Source organism: Hypanus sabinus, chromosome 16, assembly GCF_030144855.1.
Source record: "Hypanus sabinus isolate sHypSab1 chromosome 16, sHypSab1.hap1, whole genome shotgun sequence".
Lineage (NCBI taxonomy): Eukaryota > Metazoa > Chordata > Chondrichthyes > Myliobatiformes > Dasyatidae > Hypanus > Hypanus sabinus.
The window spans coordinates 33,161,511-33,185,961 of record NC_082721.1 but is presented as its reverse complement, the minus strand read 5'-3'; the positions used below and the strand labels follow the sequence as shown (position 1 = coordinate 33,185,961).

Sequence of the window (24,451 nt, the reverse complement as noted above, 5' to 3'; positions counted from 1 at the left end):
AACTATAGAGTCCCCTAAAACTATCGCTCTCTTCTCTTCCCTCCTCCCTTTTCTAGTTGAGGGTTCAACCTCTGTGCCAAAGGCAGGATCACTACAACTCATTCCTGGTAGGTCATCCCCATCAACAGTATCCAGTACGGTATACTTATTGTTAATGGGAATGGCCGCAGGGGTGCTCTGCTCTCTCTGCCTGCTCCCCCTGCCTCTCTGGACTGTCACCCATCTGCCTACTTCTTGGTTTTTTGGTGTGAATACCTCCTGATAACTCCTATCTATCTCTGCCTCCACCTCCCGAATGATCCGTAGTTCATCCAGCTCCTGCTCCAACTCCCTAACTCGGGCTGACCCTAACTGGACTCACCTTTTGCAGGTGTGGTCATCAGGGACAACTGTGTTGACCCTGACCTCCCACATACTGCATACGGAGCACACCACTGCTCTGACTGTCTCCCCCATACCTGAACTGAATTAATAGAATAAGTCTAAAAAGCACCTAGTGACCTTACCTTCTTCCCCTCAGCGAGCAATCACACAGGCTTACCGAAGTCCCCTTACGCCGAAGCCCACTTAGCCAAAGCCCAGGACTCTGCTTCCACGGACTCCAAAGCCCGCTCTGAAAAGAAGTCCTGCCTTTTAAAGTGCGCGCTCGACGCTGACGTCACTCGCACCTGCGCAGTTCCCCCTCCTCCACAGGTATTGACCAGGTAGGCTTAAATCCTACCTACACGGTCGAATTCTCTGAGCTCCCAGCGGAATCACAAGCTGTAACTTGCTCCCGATTCAAATACTTAAAATTCAATGAGATACCAAAGAAAAATACCACAGAACAAGCAGCAAGATCACGAAGAACAAACAAAAATTGTTTTAAAATTTGGAACATCATAAATACATACATAATAGGCAATGAAGGTCAAACTCTATTGAGTTAAAATCTAGTTACTAGGCTTATACTAGAGACTGCAGCTGCTGAAATTTGGAGCAGAAAAATAAACCGCTTTAAGAACTTAGCAGGTCAAGCAAAGAGATGGCCTACATTTCACTCTGCAGCACAACTAAGAGTATAGATGGAAAATGCTCATTATATACAGTAGAAGTGAGAGGGAGGGGTGAGACAGAAGCTGGTGGGTGATTGGTGGAACAAGATGATGTCAGTAATGTGTGAATGGATCTCATTGGGAGATGGGAGGGAGAAGGGTAAAGACAAAGGCTGATAGGTGGAACCAGCTAAGGGAGTGATGTTGTGCAGATGGAACCAGTTGGGACAGGGAATGGAAAAGGTGAACTAAAGGAGAGGCAACCTTACATATTTAGTAGGTATGTGGTTGAAGGAACTAGATGGAGGAGTGTGGTGAGTTTAGCTGATAGTTGGGGAAGGAAATGGAATGGAAAAGGTGAACAATGGGAAAGAGACTCTAGATCAGTGGTTCCCAACGTCAGGCATACGCCCCACAGGAGGGTAATTTGATTTTTAAGGTGGGCAATTCGAGAATGAGTTATTAACAGTGAATTTTTTCTAGTAAGTCTGTGTGAGTATGAGTGTGTGTGCGAGTTAATACATCTGTGTATATATGGTATGCATACATAAAAATACTTGTGTGCATGTACATGTGTAATTGTGTATGTACTGTATATATAGTGTATCACCATCATTACAACCATCAAATGGCTTTCATAATTAAATTAATGAATTGACTGATGTAGAAAGGAACGAATGAACAATTCCAAATGCGTAAGAAACTCGTACGAGGTCACGCCAATGCTGCTTTTTGCAGTAGCTTTCGGTTCTTGGTGGTGTGAAGGTGTGTACATTGCGTCATCTCTTTTAAACGGTGTATCTGTCTTTGTATGCTGTAGAAACAAATCGGCATTGTTTTATTTATTTTTTATTATTATTTTAATATCACTTAATGTTCTTTTTTTTACAATTTCTTAGTAATTTCTTCCTCAGAACTTTAACAGTCCTTTGGTTCTTTTATTTTTCTCTTTCATGAATGTCATGTTCTTTGGAAGCTTGTTTAAACCAAGTTAATGGTCTTTTAGGCTTCCTCCAGGTGAATAGGAGTTCACTTTTTGAATAATAAGAATTATATATCACCACAGGGGGCATCAGGATTTTAGAGGTGATTAGGCGGGGCATGGCCAAAAAAAGTTTGGGAACCACTGCTCTAGATGGACAGGTTGGAGTAGAAAACGAAAGCAGAGGGTGTGGGTTACCTGAAAATGGAAAATTCAGTGTTCATGCTATTGGAATGGTGGCTACTCAACAGGAATTGGTGCTGTTCTCCTGTAAACTGGAGATAACCCATTTTACAATCAACAAGTCAGTTGTGTGCAATGAGTATGATGAATACATTGGAATGCCTGAGGTAGTGGTAGAGACAGATAAAGAGCATTTAAGGGACTCATATATAGGTACATGGATGAAAGAAAAGGAGGGCTATGTGAGAGGGGTTAGATTGATTTTAGAGAAGGTTAAAAGGTTAACACAACATAAAGAGCTGAACAGCCTGTACAATGCTGTATTTTCTAAATTCTAAATATTGTTACTTTTCTGTCATAGATAAAGAACATTATTCATGTAAAGTCTGGATAAGATGCACCATCCCAGTCATAGCCCTTTTCCATTTTTTGGGCCTTAAGACAAGGATCAGTGTCTTTAGGCTTTCTTTTCATTCAAGTTCAAGCTTATTGTCATTCAACTGTATACTTCCAAAGGAAAACAATGTTCCTCTGGATCAAGGTGCATAGCACTATAAGCATAACTCCCACACACACAAAGTAATATTACCACAAATACATTGACAAATATTAAAATGTATTCCAGGAGATCGACTATGGTCATGCTGGATTCAGAGAAGAGCCACAAACAAAATTCTCATTTTTTGGAATAAATCAGCACCTTGCAGGTTCTAGGCCTCTGATGTATTAGAATTTGACAGTTCCCTACTTATCATTTCTGTTTTCTGCAAAAATAAAAATAAAATAAATACATTGTAAAACATCACTTCTTCAATATTGTTAATTTAATAAATCCCTAGTTCAAGACGTCTTTACAGCCTGCAGTAATTCCATTATTGTCCCTTTTAAACATAAGCAAGTTGTGAAAGATGCCAATTGTACAAAGCTAGCTAAAGAAAATCCAGGATCACCCAAGAACCTTCTTCAACTTTAAAAGGTGGGGTGGGTTAATGGTTTGGAACATCTACAGCATATCCTAAATGACCTGTCCAAGTCAATACAATATTTTTAATCGATCAGCAACGTGAACCATAAGTAAAGAGAAATTCATTGCTGCTGCCATCATTCCAGGGTATTGAGAAACAGCTACTTGCACGTGCAAGCTGAAGTTTGAAGAACTGCGTCAATGGTGGCTGTCATTTTACAATTTTTATGTTCCAGACGAAACAAAATGCATCTCTGTATTACCAGCAGCATTTCCACTGTTTATGCTCCCAACTCTTTGTTTGAAGATAAATGGAAATGCCTTTTTGAATGATTTTCTGAAGTTGGCTCCCATGAATGCATACACTATGGGATTGATGCAGGAATTAGTGTAAGACATGCAATGGGCCCAGATCTTCACTTTATATGTATAATAATTCCTGTTAAAGTTTGGAAGGAAAGACTGCAAAAGGATATATAACTGGATAGGACCCCAGCAGATGGCAAAAAGAAGGACCATAACTGCCAACATTCTGGAGATCTTTGTACGCATGGCCTCTGATCTTTCAGCAAGAAGCTGTACCTGTAAAACAGTTTTAGTCTGTGATAAGGACCCAATAACATACAGAAGCATGGATTAAGAAATGGCAATTTGATCCATTGAATTCATGTATACTATACAAAATACCTTATACTCTATATACTATAATTTAACTTTCTGAGAGAAAGCTTGGCACGAATAACCTCTAATCTCTCAAATGCAATCTATAATTAATTTATTCTTGCATATCCTTCATCACAGTGGAGTAGAATTTTATTTCACTTTACAAAGGCATTAAGTATTGTGTAAGCAGACAATAAAAAGGAAAGTAGAGCTGAAATGATCACTTGCCTATGGAAGTTCAACAGAGTACTAACTAGTCTTGCTAATTGCCAGCTTGGAAATGCTAACTTTTGTATAAAACCAATTACATCCATTAGTCTAAGTAACCCTCTCAGATTTCACTGTCAGTTCTGCAGCAGAAGTGGAACCATAACGGGCGGATAAAACAAAAATCCGAAAATGTTTGGAATATTCAGCAGGTCGGCAAGTTTCATTTTGGAAACCTTCAGTCAGAACTGAAAAAGGAGACAAAAGAAGCTTGTAAAGCTGCATAAAGGGTGGGGTGGGTGTCTCTGACAAGGTAAATCCAGAGTGACCTTGTAAAGAAGATTATCAGGTCAACCAGTGAAGAGAGCAGTTTATTTATGTTGTTTCTTTTCGCACCTTGTGGTGCATCAGGCAAGGTGGTATGTTTTGCCATTTTCTTAGCATTTGTATGTTCTTGGATGAAGGCCAAATTGTTGCCTCCACACTCAACCCAGTATGGATGGAGAGAATACAAAGGGCTGGCTGGCCAGATTCGAACCCAGGACCTTTCGCCTCCAAGTACAGTACTGATGCCGCTACTCCACCAGCCAAATTTATTTATATTTTTTATTTACTTAGAAATACAGCACAGAACAGGCTCTTCCACCCACTGAACTGTGTCAGTCAGCAACCAACTAATTTAACCCTAGCCTAAGCACAGGACAATTTACAATGACTAATTAACCTACTAACTGGTAAGTTTTTGGATTGGGAGGAAACTGGAGCACCTGGAGGAAACCCACACGCACACGGAAAGAGGGTACAAACTTTCTGACAGAGGATGCCAGAACTGAACTCTGCCACCATCTATAATAGCATTATGCTAACCACCATGCTACTGTGATGCCCAAAAATCAACTACCGTTCTTCTTTCTACAAAGCCCATTTCCAATCAGTCTCTCAGCAGCATTTTCGTGTTGCCAAACTGGATGGCGGTCACTGGATGAAGATCCCGAAGGTTGTGACCAGAAATCAAACCCAGCCAGGCAGTGGGAGACCCAAATCCCAACCACTTAACTGGAGAGAGAGAACATAGACAAACTAAGAAAGAAAAAAATATGTAAGTTGCAAAATACAGAACAGGAGGACATACCCAACAGCCAGTGTGAGCATGTCCTCCACTCACAGGGACAAAAAAAGGATGACTGATACAGACGGAGACATCAAATCATCTGACGTAGTGGAATTCTATATTGGGTCTAAAACACTACCACCACGTCCAGGCAGAAAATTAGGTATTGTTCCTTAAGCTTACCTCAGTGACAGTAAAGGAGGCCACATACCTATAGGTCAAAGTGGGAGTGAGACCGGGAATTAAAATGTGAAGCAACCAGAAGCTCAAGGTCACCCCTATGACTGAACACAGGTGTTCCACAAAGCAATCACTCAGTCTGCATTTGGTTTCTCCATCGAGACCATATTGTGAACACAAATGCAGTACACTAGAGTAGATGCAGTGCAAGTGAATCACTGCTTCATGCCCTCTTGCTCTGCATTTTGCAAATCCCACACACGTTTTCCTTGATCCTTTCATCTATGAAAACTAACTGTTCCTATTCACTCATTGACAGATAAACTTGTTTACAGCTCATCCCCATGATCATTTTAACACATCAGAGGCAAACATCCCTCTCCCTTGCCCTCCTTGCACAATTACAAGCTTTAGTCATCTTTCCAGATTTGATGAAGTATCTCTGATCTGAAATTTCACTGTTTCATTTCCCATAGATAAGACCTAACCTGCGAAATATTTCCAGTATTTTCTGTTTTTGTTTAGATTTCCACCATTAGCAGTTTTTTTATTGTTAGCAAGAGGATAATACTTCGAGTATTTTTAGAAACCTATTAAATGTATTTTATTGCTTGCAAACCCCATTTTGTTTTTATCAAAATAATTTTTATAAATGTATAAATCTAATTTTGTTGTCTTACTACTCCACTCCAGTACTGTATTGAGTTCCAAATTTTTTAACTTTCTTTCTGACTTGTTTATTCTTCTGATTCTTTCTCCTCTCTGTAGGAAATGACAACCCCAATTTAATGTCACAGCTAAAACCAGAAACCTAGTGGGGCAAGGTATCAGTATTTCAATTCAATCACCCAGGAGATTTCTTAAAAGTACAGATTGAATCCAAAAATATTATGGTTTGATGAGTACATTTTATATGGGGCTGTTCTAATGTATCTGAAAGACAAAGTATTTGAACTAATACGGTATATGTAATTAAAATCTACCTGAAAGTTATTATCAATGGGTTCCACAGCTGGGCGCCCCATCTGATGTAGCATAGCAGTGTAGGACACACAAATTGTGACCAGCGGCAGGAGATAAACAGCTAGGAAGTTGTGTATAATGAAGGCCTTCTCAAGGAAAGCTGATGGAAAAGATTCACTGCAGTACACTTGGGGCCCAAACCAGTATCCATTTTGAATCTTCTGATAGATAGCCACTGGTATGGACACAATAAACGAACCTACAATAATTTGCAGAGGGTTAACACGCTGAATAAAAGGGTTCTTTGTCACCCATTTCACAAGTTTTCATTTGGTGACTTGCCTACTTCATTATAAGACTTAATTATTACTTTAAGCTTATAGAAATTATAATATGATTCAGTAGCAAGGATGGAATGGCACTTTACTTGCACGTATAACATAAGAGAATATTCTACAGTGCAGCACACATCAAAAGTGAATGTAAATGCCAGTTCACAGAAGAAAAAGCTACAGGGAACAGCTTGACCAATAATTAGTTCAAAGCAGCGAACATTAAAGAACGCCTGAAAGGAGGACACTTCATTTGGAGCTATTGATTGAATAAGGGAGCACATGGCCAAAGCAATACAAGATCTAGCCACCAGTGTTAGGGAGAAGACTCAAGCAACCAAGACATAATTTTATTTTACAGTTTAATAAGCATTTTATCTACATTGATCAGTACCTAGAAGGATAATACTGAGTTACATAGTTTTCAGGTATGAATAGCAATTACTTGCTTATAAAAATATTGATTGATTAACCTTTTTAGGTTAGTTGAAAAATAATAACTTGTAATTTAATAGGTTAATAAATTTTAAAAGTTGAGGTTGCATATCCCTTTCCACAAAATGTTTGCGCATATTAACCGATTGTATTTACCAATTGAATCAGTGGCTTCTGATCCTTAGCATTAAGTATTTAAGTCTTTAGCTTCTATGCTTACCAATCCATATCCCAAGACTTATGCCCAAAGCCACTCGGGGGGTTCTCTGCCTTAAGGATCTGAGTGGATAAACTGTCACATACCATCTGTCCACACTCATTGCAGTCAATGTTATACATGTTGCCTGTACTGATACCTGCAAAAACACAGAGTATATTTCTGAAAACTAGTGCAACAGAAAGCATTTTCACCAACAGGATTGAGGTCTATTATGTAAGGTTTGAGTGATTACATGTGTTGAGTAAACAATTCCAAACAGACTAAAAATTACAATAAATTTATTTGTCCGATCCTCCATCTGAACATTTTCAACAATCCTTCTATAATCTGCATCAAGCATTTATCATTTATAACTTGTCTATGTTAGTGAGTATTTTTTTTGCCAAATTAAATATCTTATCATTGTGAGTTCTACATATGAGCCAATCAGCTACTCAATTTTAGGGCAAAATACTTGGGAGCAGAATTAGTCCTTTCAGACCATCAAGTCTACTACACCATCCCATTATGACCCCCATTCCCCTGCCTTTTCCTCGTAACTTTTGATGCCCTGACTAATCAAGAACCTATCAACCTCCATTTTAAATATACCCAATGACTTGGCTCCACAGCCATCTGTGGCAATGAACTGCACAAATTCGCCACCTTCTAGCTAAAGAAATTCCTCGTCATCTCTGTTCTAAGTGGATGTCCCTCTGTTCTGAGGCTATGCCCTCTGGTCCCACATAATATGCAGGAACAAGTGAAGACCAATTACCCCTTGAGCCTGCATTGTTTCCAGTGCAAGTATATTCTTTCTTAAATATGGAGATAACATCTCGATAATTGCAGTTTTTGTCTTATTAGCTCCCTGTAAAGTTGCATTAAACCTTCTCTGTCTTTGTACTCCATATACTTTGCAATAGAGGCTGCATTCCAACAGTCTTTCCAGTTGCTTGGTGTACCCATGTGCCTACTGTGTTTCATGCACTTGGTCCCCCATTTGTACTACAATATCTTGTGATCTCACTCCTTTGAAATCACAACTTGCATTTTCATTTTCCGAATCAAAGTAGATAATCTTGCATTTATCAAAATTATATTCCATCTATCAACTACTTGCCCTTTCACGTATCCCATGAATATTCCTTTGCTGGTTCCTTGTACTGTCTGCACAAATTACTTATGTATCTGACTTTACATCATGACAGATGTAAACATGACAGAACCAGGACATTTTCAAGGAGCGGTGTCTCAGAAAGGCAGTGTCCATTGTTAAGGACCTCCAGCACCCAGGGCATGCCCTTTTCTCACTGTTACCATCAGGTAGGAGGTACAGAAGCCTGAAGGCACACACTCAGCGATTCAGGAACAGCTTCTTCCCCTCTGCCATCCAATTCCTTAATGGACATTGAACCCTTGGACGCTACCTCACTTATTTAGTATATATTTTTTTGCATTCAATATATGTATACTATAATCCATTTATTTATTATTATCTTTTGTTCTATAATATGCATTGTATTGAACTGCTGCTGCTAAATTAACAAACTTCATGTCACAGGCCGGTGATAATAAACCTGATTCTGATTCTCATCTGACTTTAATGACAATCCTGCATTCCCATCCCCACTAGTTTCATACCATTGCCTGTAAAGAGTCAACCTATCTCTGCTTTTAAAAAAGAAAGGGAAAATGCATCTCAAAGGCTTGCAACTCTGAAAGAAAAGAATGTCACTATATCACTGTTGAAGATGCATGACCTTTTATTTTTAAGCTGTGACCCTTAATTCTAGATTTTCCTACTTGAGGAGACATCCTTTCCACATCTAAGTTGTAAAAATCCTTGCAAATATTTCAATTAAGTTCCCTCTCACTCTTCTAAACTCCAGCACTTACTTGCCTAGCCTGTTGAACTTTCTACCTATTTGTTCAGCAAACCATTACTGAACAGATTCAAACACATCTTACTTAAATGAGGAGACCAATGCAGTACACGGTACTCCAAAAATTATCTCTCCAATGTCCTACATTAATGAAGAATAGCCTTTCTACTTTTATATTTAACTTCACTCGCATTAATTCACAATACCTTGTTAGTTTCCTTGTGAAGTAAAATGCTCAGGACTTAGTTATGCCAGATTGACAGGTTTACCCAGATCTGAATGTTATGCATATTAATACCCAAAATTACACTTAATTTACCTTATTTTAGATGTTATGCTGTTATATATTTTCCAGTGAGCTAGTAAGTTTAAAGGGAGCACAGGAACCAGAACAAGTGTGTTTAAATGGAGTGCTGGAAACAGCCCTACTAAGTTTAAATAGAGCATGGGAAACATTATCCAATGAGCCAGGTGCTGACTCACTGGTATTTCCAAATAATCAGGTAACATATTAGCAGTGTTTTATAGTGCCAGCTGAAGGTGTATATTAGCATATGTAAAACATGCTCTGGCACAGGGCAGAGGGCTCTTATCCCAAGGCTCTGCAATCTCTCACTGTGATAGTAAGCATCTTTTTTATTTCCTGTCAAAATGGTCATTATGCTTCACTTGACCATAAGACCATGACCATGACATTGGAGCAAAATTAAGGCATTTGGCTTCTCACGCCCATTGTCCTACCTTCTCCCCATAACCTTTCACGCCCTGACTAATCAAGAATCTATCATCCTCCGCCTTAAATACATGCAATGCATTGGCCTCCAAAGCAGCCTGTGGTAATAAATTCCACAGATTCATCACACTCTGCCTAAAGAAATTCCTTGTCATCTCTGTTTTAAATGCATGTTCCTCTATTCTGAGGCTGTGCCCTCTGGTCCTAGACTCCTCCACTATAGGAAACGTCCTCTCCACGTCCACTCTATCTAGCCCTTTCAACATGCTCATTGAAACTCCTCAATTGAAACTTATTAAGGGGTTTCAATGAGATCCCCCCATTCTTCTAAATTCCAGCAAGTACAGGCCCAGAGCATTCTAACACTCTTCATGCGATAATCCCAAAATCATTCTCGTGAACTTCCTCTGAACCCTCTCCAATGTCAGGACATATTTTCTTAGATAAGGGGCCAAAACTGCTCACAATACTCCAAGTGAGGCCTCTCCAGTTCCTTATAAAGACTCAGAATTACACCCTTGTTTTTATATTCTCTAGTCCTCTTGAAATGAATGCTATCATTACATTTGCCTTCCTGACTCAACCTGCAAGTTAGCCTTTAGGGAATCCTGTACAATGACTCTCAAAACCCTTTGCATCTCAGATTTTTGTATTTTTTCCATTTACACTTTTATTCCTTTTACCAAAGTGCATGACCATATACTTCCTGACACTTTTTTCCACTCGCCACTTCTTTGCCCGTTCTCCTAATTTATCCAAGTCATTCTGTAGCCTCCCTGCTTCTTTAACACTACCTGCCCCTCCACCTATCTTCATATCATCCACAAACTTGGCCACAAAGTAATCAATTCCATCATCCAAGTCATTGACATATAAAACAAATAAGTCCCAACACTGAACTCTGTTGAACGTCAAGTCAAGTCACCTTTTATTGTCATTTCGACCATAACTGCTGGTACAGTACACAGTAGAAACAAAACATTTTTCAAGACCATAGTGCTACATGACACAGTACAAAAACTAGACTGAACTACGTAAAAACAACACAGAAAAAAACTACACTAGACTACAGACCTACCCAGGACTGCTTAAAGCGCACAAAACAGTGCAGGCATTACAATAAATAATAAACAAGACAATAGGCACAGTAGAGGGCAGTAAGTTGGTGTCAGTCCAGGCTCTGGGTATTGAGGAGTCTGATAGCTTGGGGGAAGAAACTGTTGCATGGTCTGGTTGCAAGAGCCCGAATGCTTCAGTGCCTTTTCCCAGATGGCAGGAGGAAGAAGAGTTTGTATGAGGGGTTCATTGGGTCCTTCATAATGCTGTTTGCTTTGCGGATGCAGTGTGTAGTGTAGATGTCTGTAATGGCAGGAAGAGAGACCCTGATGATCTTCTCAGCTGACCTCACTATCTGCTGCAGGGTCTTGTGATCTGAGATGGTGCAATTTCCAAACCAGGCAGTGATGCAGCTGCTCAGGATGCTCTCAATACAACCTCTGTAGAATGTGATGAGGATGGGGGGTGGGAGATGGACTTCCCTCAGCCTTCACAGAAAGTAGAGAGGCTGCTGGGCTTTCTTAGCTATGGAGCTGGTGTTGAGGGACCAGGTGAGATTCTCTGCCAGGTGAACACCAAGAAATTTGGTGTCCTTAACAATCTCTACTGAGGAGCCGTCGCTGTTCAGTGGAGAGTGGTCGCTCCACACCAGCCTGAAGTCAACAACCATCTCTTTTATTTTGTTCACATTCAGAGACAGGTTGTTGGCTCTAGTCACTGGCAGACAACCAGAAAAGGCTCCCTTTATTACCACTCTTTGCCTCCTGCCCATCAGTTAATCTTCTATTCATGTTAATCCTTTTCCCTGTAATACCATGGGTTCCTATCTGGTTAAGCAGCCTCATTTTGTCAAAGGTCTTCTGAAAATCCAAGTACACAACATCAACCAATTCTCCTTTATTAAATCTGCTTGCTATTTCTTCAAAGAATTCCACCAAACTTGTTAGGCAAGACTTTTCCTTAAGGAGACCATGCTAAATCTGGCCTATTTTAACATGTGCTTTCAAGTACTCAGAGACCTCATTCTTAACAGTCAATTCCAACAACTTCCCAACTACTGAGGGCAAGCTAATTTGTCTTTAATCTCCTTTTCTGCTTCCTTCCCTTCTTGAAAAATGGAGTGACATTTGAAAATTTCTAGTCCTCCAGAACCAAGCCAAAATTTAATGATTCTTGAAAGATCATTATAATGCTTCCACAATCTCTTCAGCTACCTCCTTCAGAACTCTGTGGTGTAGTCCATCTGGTCCAGGTGACTTACCTACCTTCAGATTTTTCAACTTCCCAAACAGCATCTCTCTAGTAAAAGCAACTGCACTTGATTCTGCCCCTTGACACTTGAATTTCCAGCATACTGCAAGTGTCTTCCACAGTAAAGACTGATGCAAAGTACAACTTCTAGTTCCCTTTTATCCACAGTACATGTTAAGAACTCCAATGAAATGATCAAATATGCTTTCCTTTCACAAAATTGTATTGACTTTGCCTGACTATCTCAAATGCTAAGAGGTATTTGATAATAAATTTGAACATTTTACCGAGGACCATGAATGAAAATGTATAGCCAACTGGACTAAAATTTCCTATTTCAGTCTCCTCTTTTTATTCAAAGTAATTATAGTTACAGTTTTACTATTTTTACAATCTAATGGAACCTTTGGTAAAATTAACTATAGGCAATTTTTCTAGCACATAATCGAGTAGTTTTCCTCCGAGTGCTCCAGTTTCCTCCCACCTTCCAACGACATACGGTTAGGGTTAGTGAGTTGTGGGCAAGCTACACTGGTGCGGGAAGGATGATAACACTTGCAGGCTGCCCCCTCAGCAATTCTCAGACTGCATTGGTCATTGACGCAAGACGCCTTATTTCACTATGTTTTGATGTATATGCGACAAGTAAAGCTATTCTGTTTAATTTCTTCAATACCACTTATCTGGCAATAATAATTTCCTGATTTCCTTTCCCCATTAATTACACAGACTCACTTCCTATAGGACCAATGCTCTACTGAAGCCCTCTGTTGATTGGAGTTGGCCATGGATGTTGTGTCCCACCTGTCTACATAATACGCAAGCCAGTGTGCTATGCAGTGCTGTTGCCCGTGTAGCAAGCTCCTCCTCTCCACACATCTGATGAACCCAAAGGAAAGGCAGAGACTGATACAGTTTGGTACCAGCAGCATTGCAGGAGTTGCCAGTCAGCGTTGAACTCAACGTAGGTGATGCACCATCAATAACTCTCTCTGAGATGTGAAGTCGAGATATCGGCTTTTATTGACTGGAAGAAAGAACAAGCAGTGGTTGACCACCATACTACATCCTGGAGAATGAGGGCCGGGCTCAGGCCTCAATCGCCTTTATACCGGGGTCTGTGGGAGGAGCCACAGGAGCAGTCAGCAGGGAACGTGTCCAGACAGGTATATGTAGTTCACCACAGTAGGACTGCCTTAGGGACTCCAGCTCTGGATTTTTCCTCCTGGTTTACTGCTGAAGAATTCCTCATAAGTGGGTATAGCTGCAAGGCAGTGGAGGTTCAGGATTAGAGTTTTCCTTCTCCTGAATGAGCTGCCAACCACGGCTGACAAGCCTCTTCTGCCCAGAGCAACTGGTTTTAAGGCACCAGTAACCTAACTGGTTTTAAGGCCCCTCCTCTTGTCAGTAGAAGCAATTCCACCAGGCTTAGTAGCTAAGCCATATGTGAAGGCCAGGAACTGGATTTGGTTGTCAGAGGTTATTTGAGACACGTGTCTTTGGAAGCATTTAATAGGTAATGGGAGCTTATCCCCTCTACCACTCTGCTACTCTTTAAATATCTAAAGAATGCTTAAAGGAAGTATAAGGTTTTCTTGTGTATTTCTGGTTAGCTTCATTTGTAATTTTCCTTCCCTTATTAACTTTTTAATCATCCTTTACTCTTATATATTTTGTCCAATCTTCTGGTCTGCCATTTAGGTTTACAAAATTAGGTTCTTATAATTTAAGTTTAATATAATCTTTCAACTTTTTTAAAGTCATGGAGTCATACCGCATGGAAGCAATAGCTTGATTTGTCCAGGAAAACCAAGATGTCAATCTGAGCTAATTCATTTCACTGTATTTGGCACATATCCCTTTAGGTTTATTGCCTCTATCAATGACAGATGCCTTTTAAATATTGTAATTGTATCCCATCTACTGCATTCTTTAGTAGTGTGTTCCGTATACCAAACCCCACTAAATGAAAATTATGCTCCTTGGGTCCCCTTTAAATCTTTATTCCTCACTTTAAATTCATGCTCTTCAGTTTTAGAATCCTCTATCCTGAGAAAAAGACTGTACTTTATCACTTTATCAATGCTACTCATAATTTTATATTCCTCTGTGAAGTAATTCCTCAACTTCCTCCATGGAAATAATTTTAAACCTATCCAGCCTCTCCTGATAACTCAAGCCTTCTAGTCACAATAACATCCATGTAAATTTTGTCTGCACCCTTTCCAGCCTAATGATGTCCTTCCTATAGCTGGGTGACCAGAATTACACTCAATATGCTAAGTGAGGTCTCATCCACATCTTGCAAAGTTGCAACATAACATCCCTCTTTTCTATGCAATGACTTGACTGATAAAGGCAAGCATGCTAAACACCTTTTTCACCACCCTGTCTGTCTATGACCAGAATTTCTGGGAACCATGTACCTGTACCCCTTGACCTCTCTGTTTTACAACACTCTCCATGGCCCTACTACTAACAGCGTAAGTCTTGCCCTGGTTGAACTGACAAAAGTGCAACTCATTGTACTTGTCCAAGTTAAAATTTTTCTGCCAATCCTCTACCTGCTTCCCCATTTCATCCAGACCTTGCTGTAATCTCAGATAACCTACTTCATTGTACACTATATCAATTTTGGTATCATTCACAAACTTATTAAACATGTTGACAGTGTTGCCATCCAAATCATTAACAGAGATGCCAAACAACAGTAGAGGTAGCACAGATCCCTGCAGCATACTACTGGTCTCGGGCCTCCAATCTGAAAAACAACCTTCCACTGCCACCCTCTGACTCCTTTCACCAATCAATTTTGTATCCAATTGATCAGCTCACCCTCAATTCCAAGGGATCTAAGCTTCCAGACCTTCATGCAGGACCTTCAGATTTTGACATAGACCTTGCTAAAGTCAATGTAGACAGTGTCTACCACCACCTTATTTGATTAACCATTCATGGTAGATCCTCTCTTTGGATTTTTTTTTTTTGTTTGGTTGGAATATATTCTGTGAGCTTTGGTAGATTATCCCACCATGGTAAGACTTACAAGGTTACCCAATCCTATCCTGGTCTACTAACCACTGATACATAAAAATATGGAAGTCTAAGTACAGTACAATCATTAGCTCTCTTCAGATACTGTTCTTCTATCAAATGCTGTCTTTTTGATCAGCTTAGAACATTATATTGATGGAAAAGCTGCTACTGTTCTCCCTGGAGCACTGAAGAGTGACCACAGAGAGGTTGAAAAAATCACAAGGGGCATAGATAAGTCACCTTATTTTTTCCCAAGGTTAGGGCATCTAAAATCTGGAAGACATGTGCTTAAACTGAGAAAGGAAAGATTTAAAGGCACATTTTCACACAGAAGATGGTGGGTTTATGGGATGAGCAGCCAAAGATGACAGTAGAAGTGGTACAAGTACACTGTTTAAAAATCATCATGGATAGGAAAGCTTTAGAGCCACAATGGCCAAGCAGTCAAATGGTTTTAGCTCAGGAAGACACAATGTGCAAGCTGGGCTGGAGGGTCTGCTTTTGTGCTGTATAACAATATGATTGTCTTCTTTCGTAACTAATATATTCTTCTAAAATATGATTTAGCCATCCATCAGTAAATGCACTGAGAGCTATAGGCACTGAGCAGCCTCCAGCAGGTGGTGCTCTTTTGCTGCTTTCTTGACGATACTATCACAAAATGCATTAATTTTCTATTAATTCAAATGAGTTTGGAAATTGGGTAAAATACACTCTAGGCCTTTATTTTAGCTCAGGGTGAGAGTGAAGTGACAAATTAAGATAATACCACATGGTCTGTTGGATCATAAATAAATGGTATAAATTCTCAATTGAAAGAATATAATGTTTAAATGGTGGTGAATGCCTCAGGTTGACGCATTTAGTGTTGCAGTGTTCTCTGAGCTTGGCGAACACCATAATGTTTAAATCTCAGATCAGTTGACATTACAAAATTCTCCTCACAAACATCTGGGTAATGCTTTATAAATTAAGAGATTTGTCCCATGGTCCAATCAAGCCAGAGCCTGACACACACTTACTTTTTCTAGCTTATAGAAACAGAGAAACAAAGAAAACCTACAGCATAATTCAAGCCCTTCAGCCCACAAAGCTGTGCCGAACATGTCCTTACCTTAGAACTACCTAGGCTTACCCATTGTCCTTTATTTTTCTAAGCTCATGTATCTATCCAGGAGCCTTTTAAAATACCCTATCATTTCTACCTCCACCACCGCCACTGGCAGCCCATTCCATGCACTCACCACTCTCTGCGTAAAAAACTTACCCCTGACATCTCCTCTGTACCTACTTCCAATCATCTTAAAACTATGTGCTCTCGTGCTAGCCATTTCAGCCCTGGGACAAAAGCCTCTGACTATCCACACAATCAATGCTTCTCATTATCTTGTACACCTCTATCAGGTCACCTCTCGTCCTCTGTCGCTCCAAGAAGAAAAGGCTAAGTTCACTCAACCTGTTCTCATAAGGCATGCTCCCCAATCCAGGCAACATCCTTGTAAATCTCCTCTGCAACCTTTCTATGGTTTCCATGTCCTTCCTGTAGTGAGGCAACCAGAACTGAGCACAGTACTCCAAGTGGGGTCTGACCAGGGTCCTAAATAGCTGCAACATTGCCTCTCTGCTCTTAAACTCAATCCTACGTTTGATGAAGGCGAATGCTATGTATGCCTTCTTAACCACAGAGTCAACCTGTGTAGCAACTTTGAGTATCCAATGGACTCGGACCCCAAGATCCCTCTGACCCTCCACACTGCCAAGAGTCTTGCCATTGATGCTACATTCTGCCATCATATTTGACCTACCAAAATGAACCACCTCACACTTTCCTGGGTTGAACGCCATCTGCCACTTCTCAGCCTAGTTTTGCATCCAATCAATGCCCCACTGTAACCTCTGACAGCCCTCCACACTATCCACAACACCCCCAACCTTTGTATCATCAGCAAATTTACTAACCCATCTCTCCACTTCCTCATCCAGGTCATCTATAAAAATCACAAAGAGTAGAGGTCCCAGAACAGATCCCTGAGGCACACTGGTCACCAGTCTCCATGGAGAATATGACCCGTCTACAACCACTCTTTGCCTTCTGTGGGCAAGCCATTTCTGGATCCACAAAGCAATGTCCCCTTGGATCCCATGCCTCCTTACTTTCTCAATAAGCCTTGCATGGAGTACCTTATCAAATGTCTTGCTAAAATCCATATAGACTATAGCTGAAGCTCTACCCTCATCAATGTGTTTAGTCACATCCTCAAAAAGTTCAATCAGGCTCGTAAGGCACGACCTACCTTTGACAAAGCCATGCTGACTATTCCTAATCATATTATGCCTCTCCAAATGTTCGTAAATCCTGTCTCTCAGGATCTTCTCCATCACCTTACCGACACACTGTAAGACACACTGGTCTATAATTTCCTGGGCTATCTCTACTCCCTTTCTTGATTAGGGGAGCAACATCTGCAACCCTCCAATCCTCCGGACCTCTCTCATCCTCATTGATGATGCAAAGATCATTGCCAGAGGCTCAGCAATTTTCTCCCTCATTTCCCACAGTAGCCTGGGGTACATCCCATCTGGTCCTGGTGACTTATCCAACTTGATGCTTTCCAAAAGCTCCAGCACATCCTCTTCCTAAAATGTATTCCAGTCACCCTGATCATAATCCCTGGATAAATTGCAAATTCACTCTATTTTTTAAGAAGGGAGGGAGGAAAAATAAAGGAAATAATGGGCCTGTTAGTCCGACCAGTGGTTGGAAAGATTTTGGAGTCCATCATTAAGGATGAGGTTTTAGGGTACTTGGAGACAAGATAAAATAGATCAAAATCAGCATGGTTTCCTTCAAGGAAATCTTGCATGACAAATCTCCCATGCCAGCACATTATTTCTTAGATAAGCAATTTTGGGTTCCTTATCTAAGAAATGATGTGCTGGCATGGGAGACGGTCCAAAGGATGTTCATGATGATTGCAGAATAAAAAGGGTTAACGTGTGAGAAGTGTTTGGTTGCTCTGGGCCTGTACTCACTAGAGCTTGGAAGAAAGTGGGGTGGGGGGGGGGGAATCTAATTGAAACCTATCAAATATTGAACAGCCTAATAGAGTAGATGTGGAGAGGATGTTTCCTATAGTGGACGAGTCAATGAACAGAGGGCACAGCCTCAGAATTGAGGGATGTCTATTTAGAACAGAGATGAGGAAAATATTTCTTTAGCCAAAGGCTGGTGATCTGTGGAATTCATTGCCACAGACAACTGTGGAGGCCAGGTCATGCGGTATATTTAAAGTGGAGGTGTATAGGTCCTTCATTAGTAAAAGATTGTCAAAGGTTACATTGATGAAGGTAGAGCAGTGGATGCAGTGTATATGGATTTCAGTAGGGCATTTGATAAGGTTCCCCATGCAGGGCTCCTTCAGAAAGTAAGGAGGTATGGGATCCAAGGAGACCTTGCTTTGTGGATCCAGAATTGGCTTGCCCACAAAAGGCAAAGGCTAGTTGAAGATTGTTTGTGTTCTGCATGGAGGTTGGTAACCAGTGGTATTCTGCAGGAATCTGTTCTGGGACCCCTCCTCTTTTTGAATTTTATAAATGATCTGGATGAAGAAGTAGAAGGGATGGGTTAATAAGTTTGCTGATGACACAAAGGTTGGGGGTGTTGTGGATAGTTGGGAGGATTGTCAGAGGTTACAGCGGGACATCAATAGGATGCAGAACTGGGCTGAGATATGGCAGATGGACTTCAAACCAGATAGGTGTGCAGTGGTTCATTTTGATAGGTCAAATTTAAAGACAGAATAATATTAATGGTAAGACTCTTGGCAGTGTGTGGAGGATCTGAGAGATCTTGGGGTCCATGTCGATAGAACACTCAAAGCTGCTGCGCAGGTTGACAGTGTTGTTAAGAAGGCGTATGGTGTTGGCATTCATCAAACATGGGATTGAGTTCAAGAGTTGTGAGGTGATGTTACAGCTATATAAGACCTTGGTCAGACCCCACTTGGAGTGCTGTGTTCAGTTCCGATCACCTCACTCCAGGAAGGATGTGGATGCTATAGAAAGAGTGTAGAGGAGATTTACAAGGATGTTGCCTGGATTGGAGGGTGTACCTTATGAGAGATAGGTTGAGTGTACTTGGCCTTTTCTCTTTGGAGTGACAGAGGATGAGAGGTGATGTGATAGAGGAGTATAAGATGATGAGAGGCATTGATCATGTGGATAGCCAGGGGCTTTTTCCCAAGGCTGAAATGGCTAACACAAGGGGGCATAGTTTTAAGCTGCTTGGAAATAGGTACCCAGGGGATGTCAGCAGGAAGTTTTTCACCCAGAGAGTGGTGGGTACATGGAATGCACTGTCGCCAGCAGTGGTAGAAGAGGATACAATAGGATCTTTTAAGAGCCTCTTAGATAGGTACATGGAACTTAGAAAAATAGAAGGCCACACGCAAGGGAAGTTCTAGCCAGTTTCTGGAGTAGGTTACATGGTTGGCACAACATTGTGGGCTGTAAATTTCTGTGTTCTATGTTATGGGGAGGAGACAGGAGAATGGGGTTGAGAGAGATGATAAATCAGACATAACGGAACAGTGGAGCAGACTTAGTGGGTCAAATGGCCTAATTCTGCTCCTATGTCTTATGATCTCAATCCTGCCCAGTGGCAGACTCGAGCATGAAGGGCATGGGTGTATACTGCAAGAGGCTGTGACCCTGGGAGTTCTGAAAATTGATCCCAGACCTCTTGAAGTCTCATGGGATTAGACCAAATATGGCAAAGGAAATTTCCTCTTCAGTACCACCTACCTTCCTCCTATAGCTAATGAGTCAGAACTCCTCAATACTTAATAACTGGAACAAATATTTGGGATAGTAAGGGCTAATGTAAGTTATGGCTAAACACAAACTAAAGTATTAGCAGCTCATATTTAGCCTGGGAAATCTACAACCTAGTAATTTGAACAACTTACAGTAATCACTACATGCTCATTCCTTTTCTCTTCCTTCCTGATCTACCTAGCACCTGTCACATTGCCTTGTTTCCCACCTCCCTCCCTTACTCTGTGCTCCACCTTCTTTATCTATTAGACTGCATCATCTCCAGCCGTTTGTCACTTCCACTTATCTCCTGCCAGCTTCTGGTATCATTCCCCCCCACCCCCCACCTAGATCCACCTATCACCTGCTAGCTCTTGCTCCACCCTTTCACTCGACACATTTATATTATCTGCCCCTTGGAGCTTTTAGACCAGACTTAGGGAATCTCGACCCATAACATCAACTGTCTATTTACCTACATAAATGCCTCCTGACCCACAAAGTTCCTTTGGAATCTCATGTGTTGCTCCAGATTCCAGCATCTGCATTCTCTTATGGATCTTTTATTGGACAGGTGTGCTTCTAGCCAATAAAGTGTGATTTTCTTTTCACTTCAGGGCTAATGCAATTAGATCTGTTTCTGGTCTTCAACTATGGTTACCCTGTTTGAATAAAATCTAGTTAGATCTGAAGCTTTATAGTTCTGTTAGTTACTAAGATGAACATGATATAATGATTAATGGTGAATAATTTTTACTTTATGTTGCTATGGTTTGCACAATGTTTTACCCTATGGGTTATTGAGAGATGGGGATCATAAGGGTTCCTTTGCATGCAGGGAAATGGAATGGGCTAAGTGATCCCCTGTTGTCATTACAGCAATCTGGTCGATTATTGCCTTACACGGTGGCTTCAATGAGATGAGTCAGTTTAAACATTATTTCATTTTTAGTGTAATTACCATATTCCTGACTACCCTTATTTAATGTAATTGAAATGAAGCTAGTCTTAAAAGACTTACCGACTGTATATTTACACTATTCAAGAAATCTTACCTATCAATAACATGAATCTTCTGGCGGAGAACTGCCCGCAATTTAACTGAATTCCGCAAAATTTATGTCATCTGTCTTTCACCTGCACCCTTCCAGTGTCTTTCGCGAGCAGATTATCACCTGAAATAGCCAACTGTTCATTTTCCGCCAACCTCAGCTGGTTGCTAGCCTCAAATAGTGACTAAACACAGTTGAAAAAAATTGTAATAACTTGAAAAAAAATAATCAGCAAGTTAGGCAGTGTCCAACGATTGAGAAAAGAGCTGACTTTTTTGATCGATGACCTATCAACGGAGCCCGTAATAACCTGTTTACCAGACCTGCTGGCTCTGGTTGGATACCAAGCAAACGCATGTCATCTCTTCTCATAATCCACTGTTCAGCTAAGGGAAAGGGCAGTTCCAGTTTTGCTAAAGCGATGGATACCTAATGTTATGTGACAAGATTGAGCGTCAATTCAGATTGAATGCGACGATTGCTCCGACTTCGATACACAGTGGCAAGCTCCGTGATTGCTTTGATTTTTCATTGTTCCATTCCAACTCATTGTTATGAAAGACTAACGACAGGTGCACCTTTAAACTACCTTTCGGTCACCAGAATTCACGATATTAGGTAGATGCTATATTTCGTAGAATAAACTGCAAATATGAGGAGTGAAATTTGGCACTAAAATGTTATTTAAATCACTGCATCAACAACTAGAGATTACGATTAACTGAGCTCAGGAGAAACAAGTGTCAATTGGGTCAATCGAGAGAGAGAAAAAATATGTTAGGAAAGCTTACTTGTTGCATGTAGTTGACAAATTTACACATGAACTCCCCGAAAATCCAGCTTGGGAGAGGATACAGGACTGCGGTGAAGGGCACGCAGCACACCAGGAAAATTATGTCGGTTGTAGCTAAATTTGCTTGGAAAAGAAAAAGTTCAAAACAATTCAGATGCAGCAGAGGTTAGGAGAACAAATCTGGTCACATACTAAAGACCTATCTCATTTTAGTCAGAGTTTAAATGAATTCAATGCATTCCGACATATTTAGGTAGATGAATTATTATTCACTTCATAGAAAATAATAAGCCCACTGTATATTAGCCCGTTATAGAACCAAATCAGTCTTGTCTCAGTGATCCGCACATCAGATTTATAATTGCGAATTTATAAAGAATTAAATAAAATCACATTCAGCACTTAACTTCCACTGGTTCAATTGCAAACAAAATACTAACTTGGAAAATGCACATTTAGATTTTCACTTTGTTTTTAGGCACTGAACTTGATCTAACGTACATCGAAATGTTTTACTGTAACTGACTTTACGTTAATTTCAACGGGATTTATGGACCAATATTTTATTCATTCTTTATTAAATCTGCATGCTACATGTAAATCTACTTACTTGTAGAATATTCTAGAAATACATGGATGTTGTTACCTATGTAAAAGTTGGTGACGGTTCGCATCTGTTTGTGCTTCGTTACTACATAGATCACCAGCGAGTTTCCAGCGAGTCCAACCACCATCAAAATCCCAAAGCAGAGAGGTACTAGCCAGGCGTCCATTAACACCGGAGGGGTGGGTGCAGTTGTTGTGTTACTGCAGTTGTATCCCAAACAAGACCCAGTCAAATATTGTAGTGATTCATTTATCGAAGGGGTCACAGGAGAACCCATGGTCTGCCGAACGAAATAAATGAGATGCTGTTAAAATCGCCACATGTACAAAGGAACATGGACATGAACGTCGCCCGAGAGATCCACACTGGCTTTTCTCTCGGTCAGTGATGGTACCTATGTAGATGAAATTTAGAAACCTTAGTGCAGACTGATGCAACCGAATCGGTCCCGCGCAATGTTTGTAGCATCTACGATCTTACCCAGAACTCGTTGGTAGGAACCAGTCAGAGCAAAGGAAGGAGACTTCGCAGCAGCAGGATGAGTGCAGGGGCTGATTTCTCTCTCTCTCTCTCTCTCTTTCAGTAAGAGCTCCTGACGTGCTTGTGAAATCAAAGCGGAGGATTGGGTAGGAGGTGCGTACTCCTGAAACCCGGAGCTCAAATTCAGTGAGATTTAACCCAAACTGCAATGACTCAAATCCCAACCAAAATATCAAGACATTTTAATCCAAGCCATAATAACAAATGACTCGGGTATTCCATCATTTAAAGATTCATTTGTAATCTTTACAGTAATTATTATTTTCTACTACATTTTCCTATCTTTCAGTTGACATTTTAGCAAAAACAATCGTTTGTTCCTTATTCTGAATTTCTTAATGCTATTGCAACCCCTTTATAAATTTAAATGTCCTCTAAGTACTCTTACATAAAAGGAGGATGTTAGCTCAGTGTGGGCAGCACAACTCTCTTGTGGTTTCAGTGCTATAAACTAGTTAAAATATCCTCATTGTACTGATTTAACTTTAGGATTAAAATATTGCGCAAAGTAATGTTGTATTATTGAATTAATGTATGGCCAATGGAAATAGATATTTTATTGATCCCAAGGGAAATTACAGTGTTCCAGTATCGTTACAAGTGCACAGATATACAAATATTAGGAGAGAAGTAAAAAAAATATAAGTTACTTCAAACAGTCTAACATTAGGGGGTCATCACTTCCCTGGCCGTAGATTGACTCATTATAGAGCCTAAGAATTTGGAGCAGCGCAGTTGTCTTAGTCTATTATTTAAAGTGCTCCTCTGTTCAGCCAAGGTGACATGCAGAGGGTGAGGAATATTGTCTAGTATTGCCAAGGTTTTCAGTAGGGTCCTCTGTTCTGCCACAGCTTCCAGTGGGTCCATTTTGGCTCCTATAACAGAGTTAACCTTTTTTAATCAGCGTATTGAGCCTGTTGGCATAGTCCATGGTGATGCCATTGACTAGCACACCACCACATAGAAGACTGTACTGGCGACAACAGACTGGTAGAACATATGAAGAAGATGTCTGCATACTCCAGAGGACATTAGTCTCCTCAGGAAGTAGAGGCAACTCTGGCTCTTCTTTTAAACCGCCTCTGTGTAGGTGCTCCACACAAGTCTGTCATCTATGTGCACCCCAGGTACTTGTATGTCCTCACAAGCCCCATGGTAATTTTGCAGTTATTAGAGGGATTAATGGACATGACAACTAATCCCTGCCTATTGTTTTATTTCAACACATTCCTCCCTCCTCTTAAAAAAGGCCAATGAGGTATTCTGGGTAGAAGTTCTGTCCATGGTTAGTCTTCTCTTTGTCAAATTCTTCTCTTACTATAAAATTTCCAATTCATAAGTATCCCAAAGCAGGAAACATGTTAACTCATAAACTGCATGTTAGGTTAAGGCCATTTTTTCTTCAGTTATTCCTCTTGTCTGTTCAGGA

At 40.5% G+C, this 24,451-nt stretch overlaps 1 protein-coding gene across 1 annotated transcript; it reads right to left on the bottom strand.

Moving 5' to 3' along the window:
- Positions 1 to 1,169: 1,169 nt before the first annotated feature.
- LOC132406590 (G-protein coupled receptor 54-like) lies at positions 1,170 to 22,759 on the bottom strand. The gene is made up of 6 exons (XM_059992409.1): positions 22,522 to 22,759; positions 21,874 to 21,998; positions 7,275 to 7,410; positions 6,308 to 6,546; positions 3,396 to 3,745; positions 1,170 to 1,263 (listed from the first exon to the last, which is right to left on the bottom strand). The coding sequence occupies exons 1-6, from the start codon at positions 22,757 to 22,759 to the stop codon at positions 1,170 to 1,172; spliced, it is 1,182 nt and encodes a 393-aa protein (XP_059848392.1).
- Positions 22,760 to 24,451: the final 1,692 nt, after the last annotated feature.

Coding starts and splice junctions, on each gene's coding strand:
- LOC132406590 (XM_059992409.1), bottom strand. CDS start 22,759: ATGGGTTCTCCTGTGACCCCTTCGATAAATGAATCACTACAATATTTG. Junction 21,999..22,521: donor CGTCACCAACTTTTACATAG/GTAACAACATCC, acceptor TTCTTTTCCAAG/CAAATTTAGCTACAACCGAC. Junction 1,264..3,395: donor ATGCATTTTGTTTCGTCTGG/AACATAAAAATT, acceptor TTTCCATTCCCT/GTCCCAACTGGTTCCATCTG.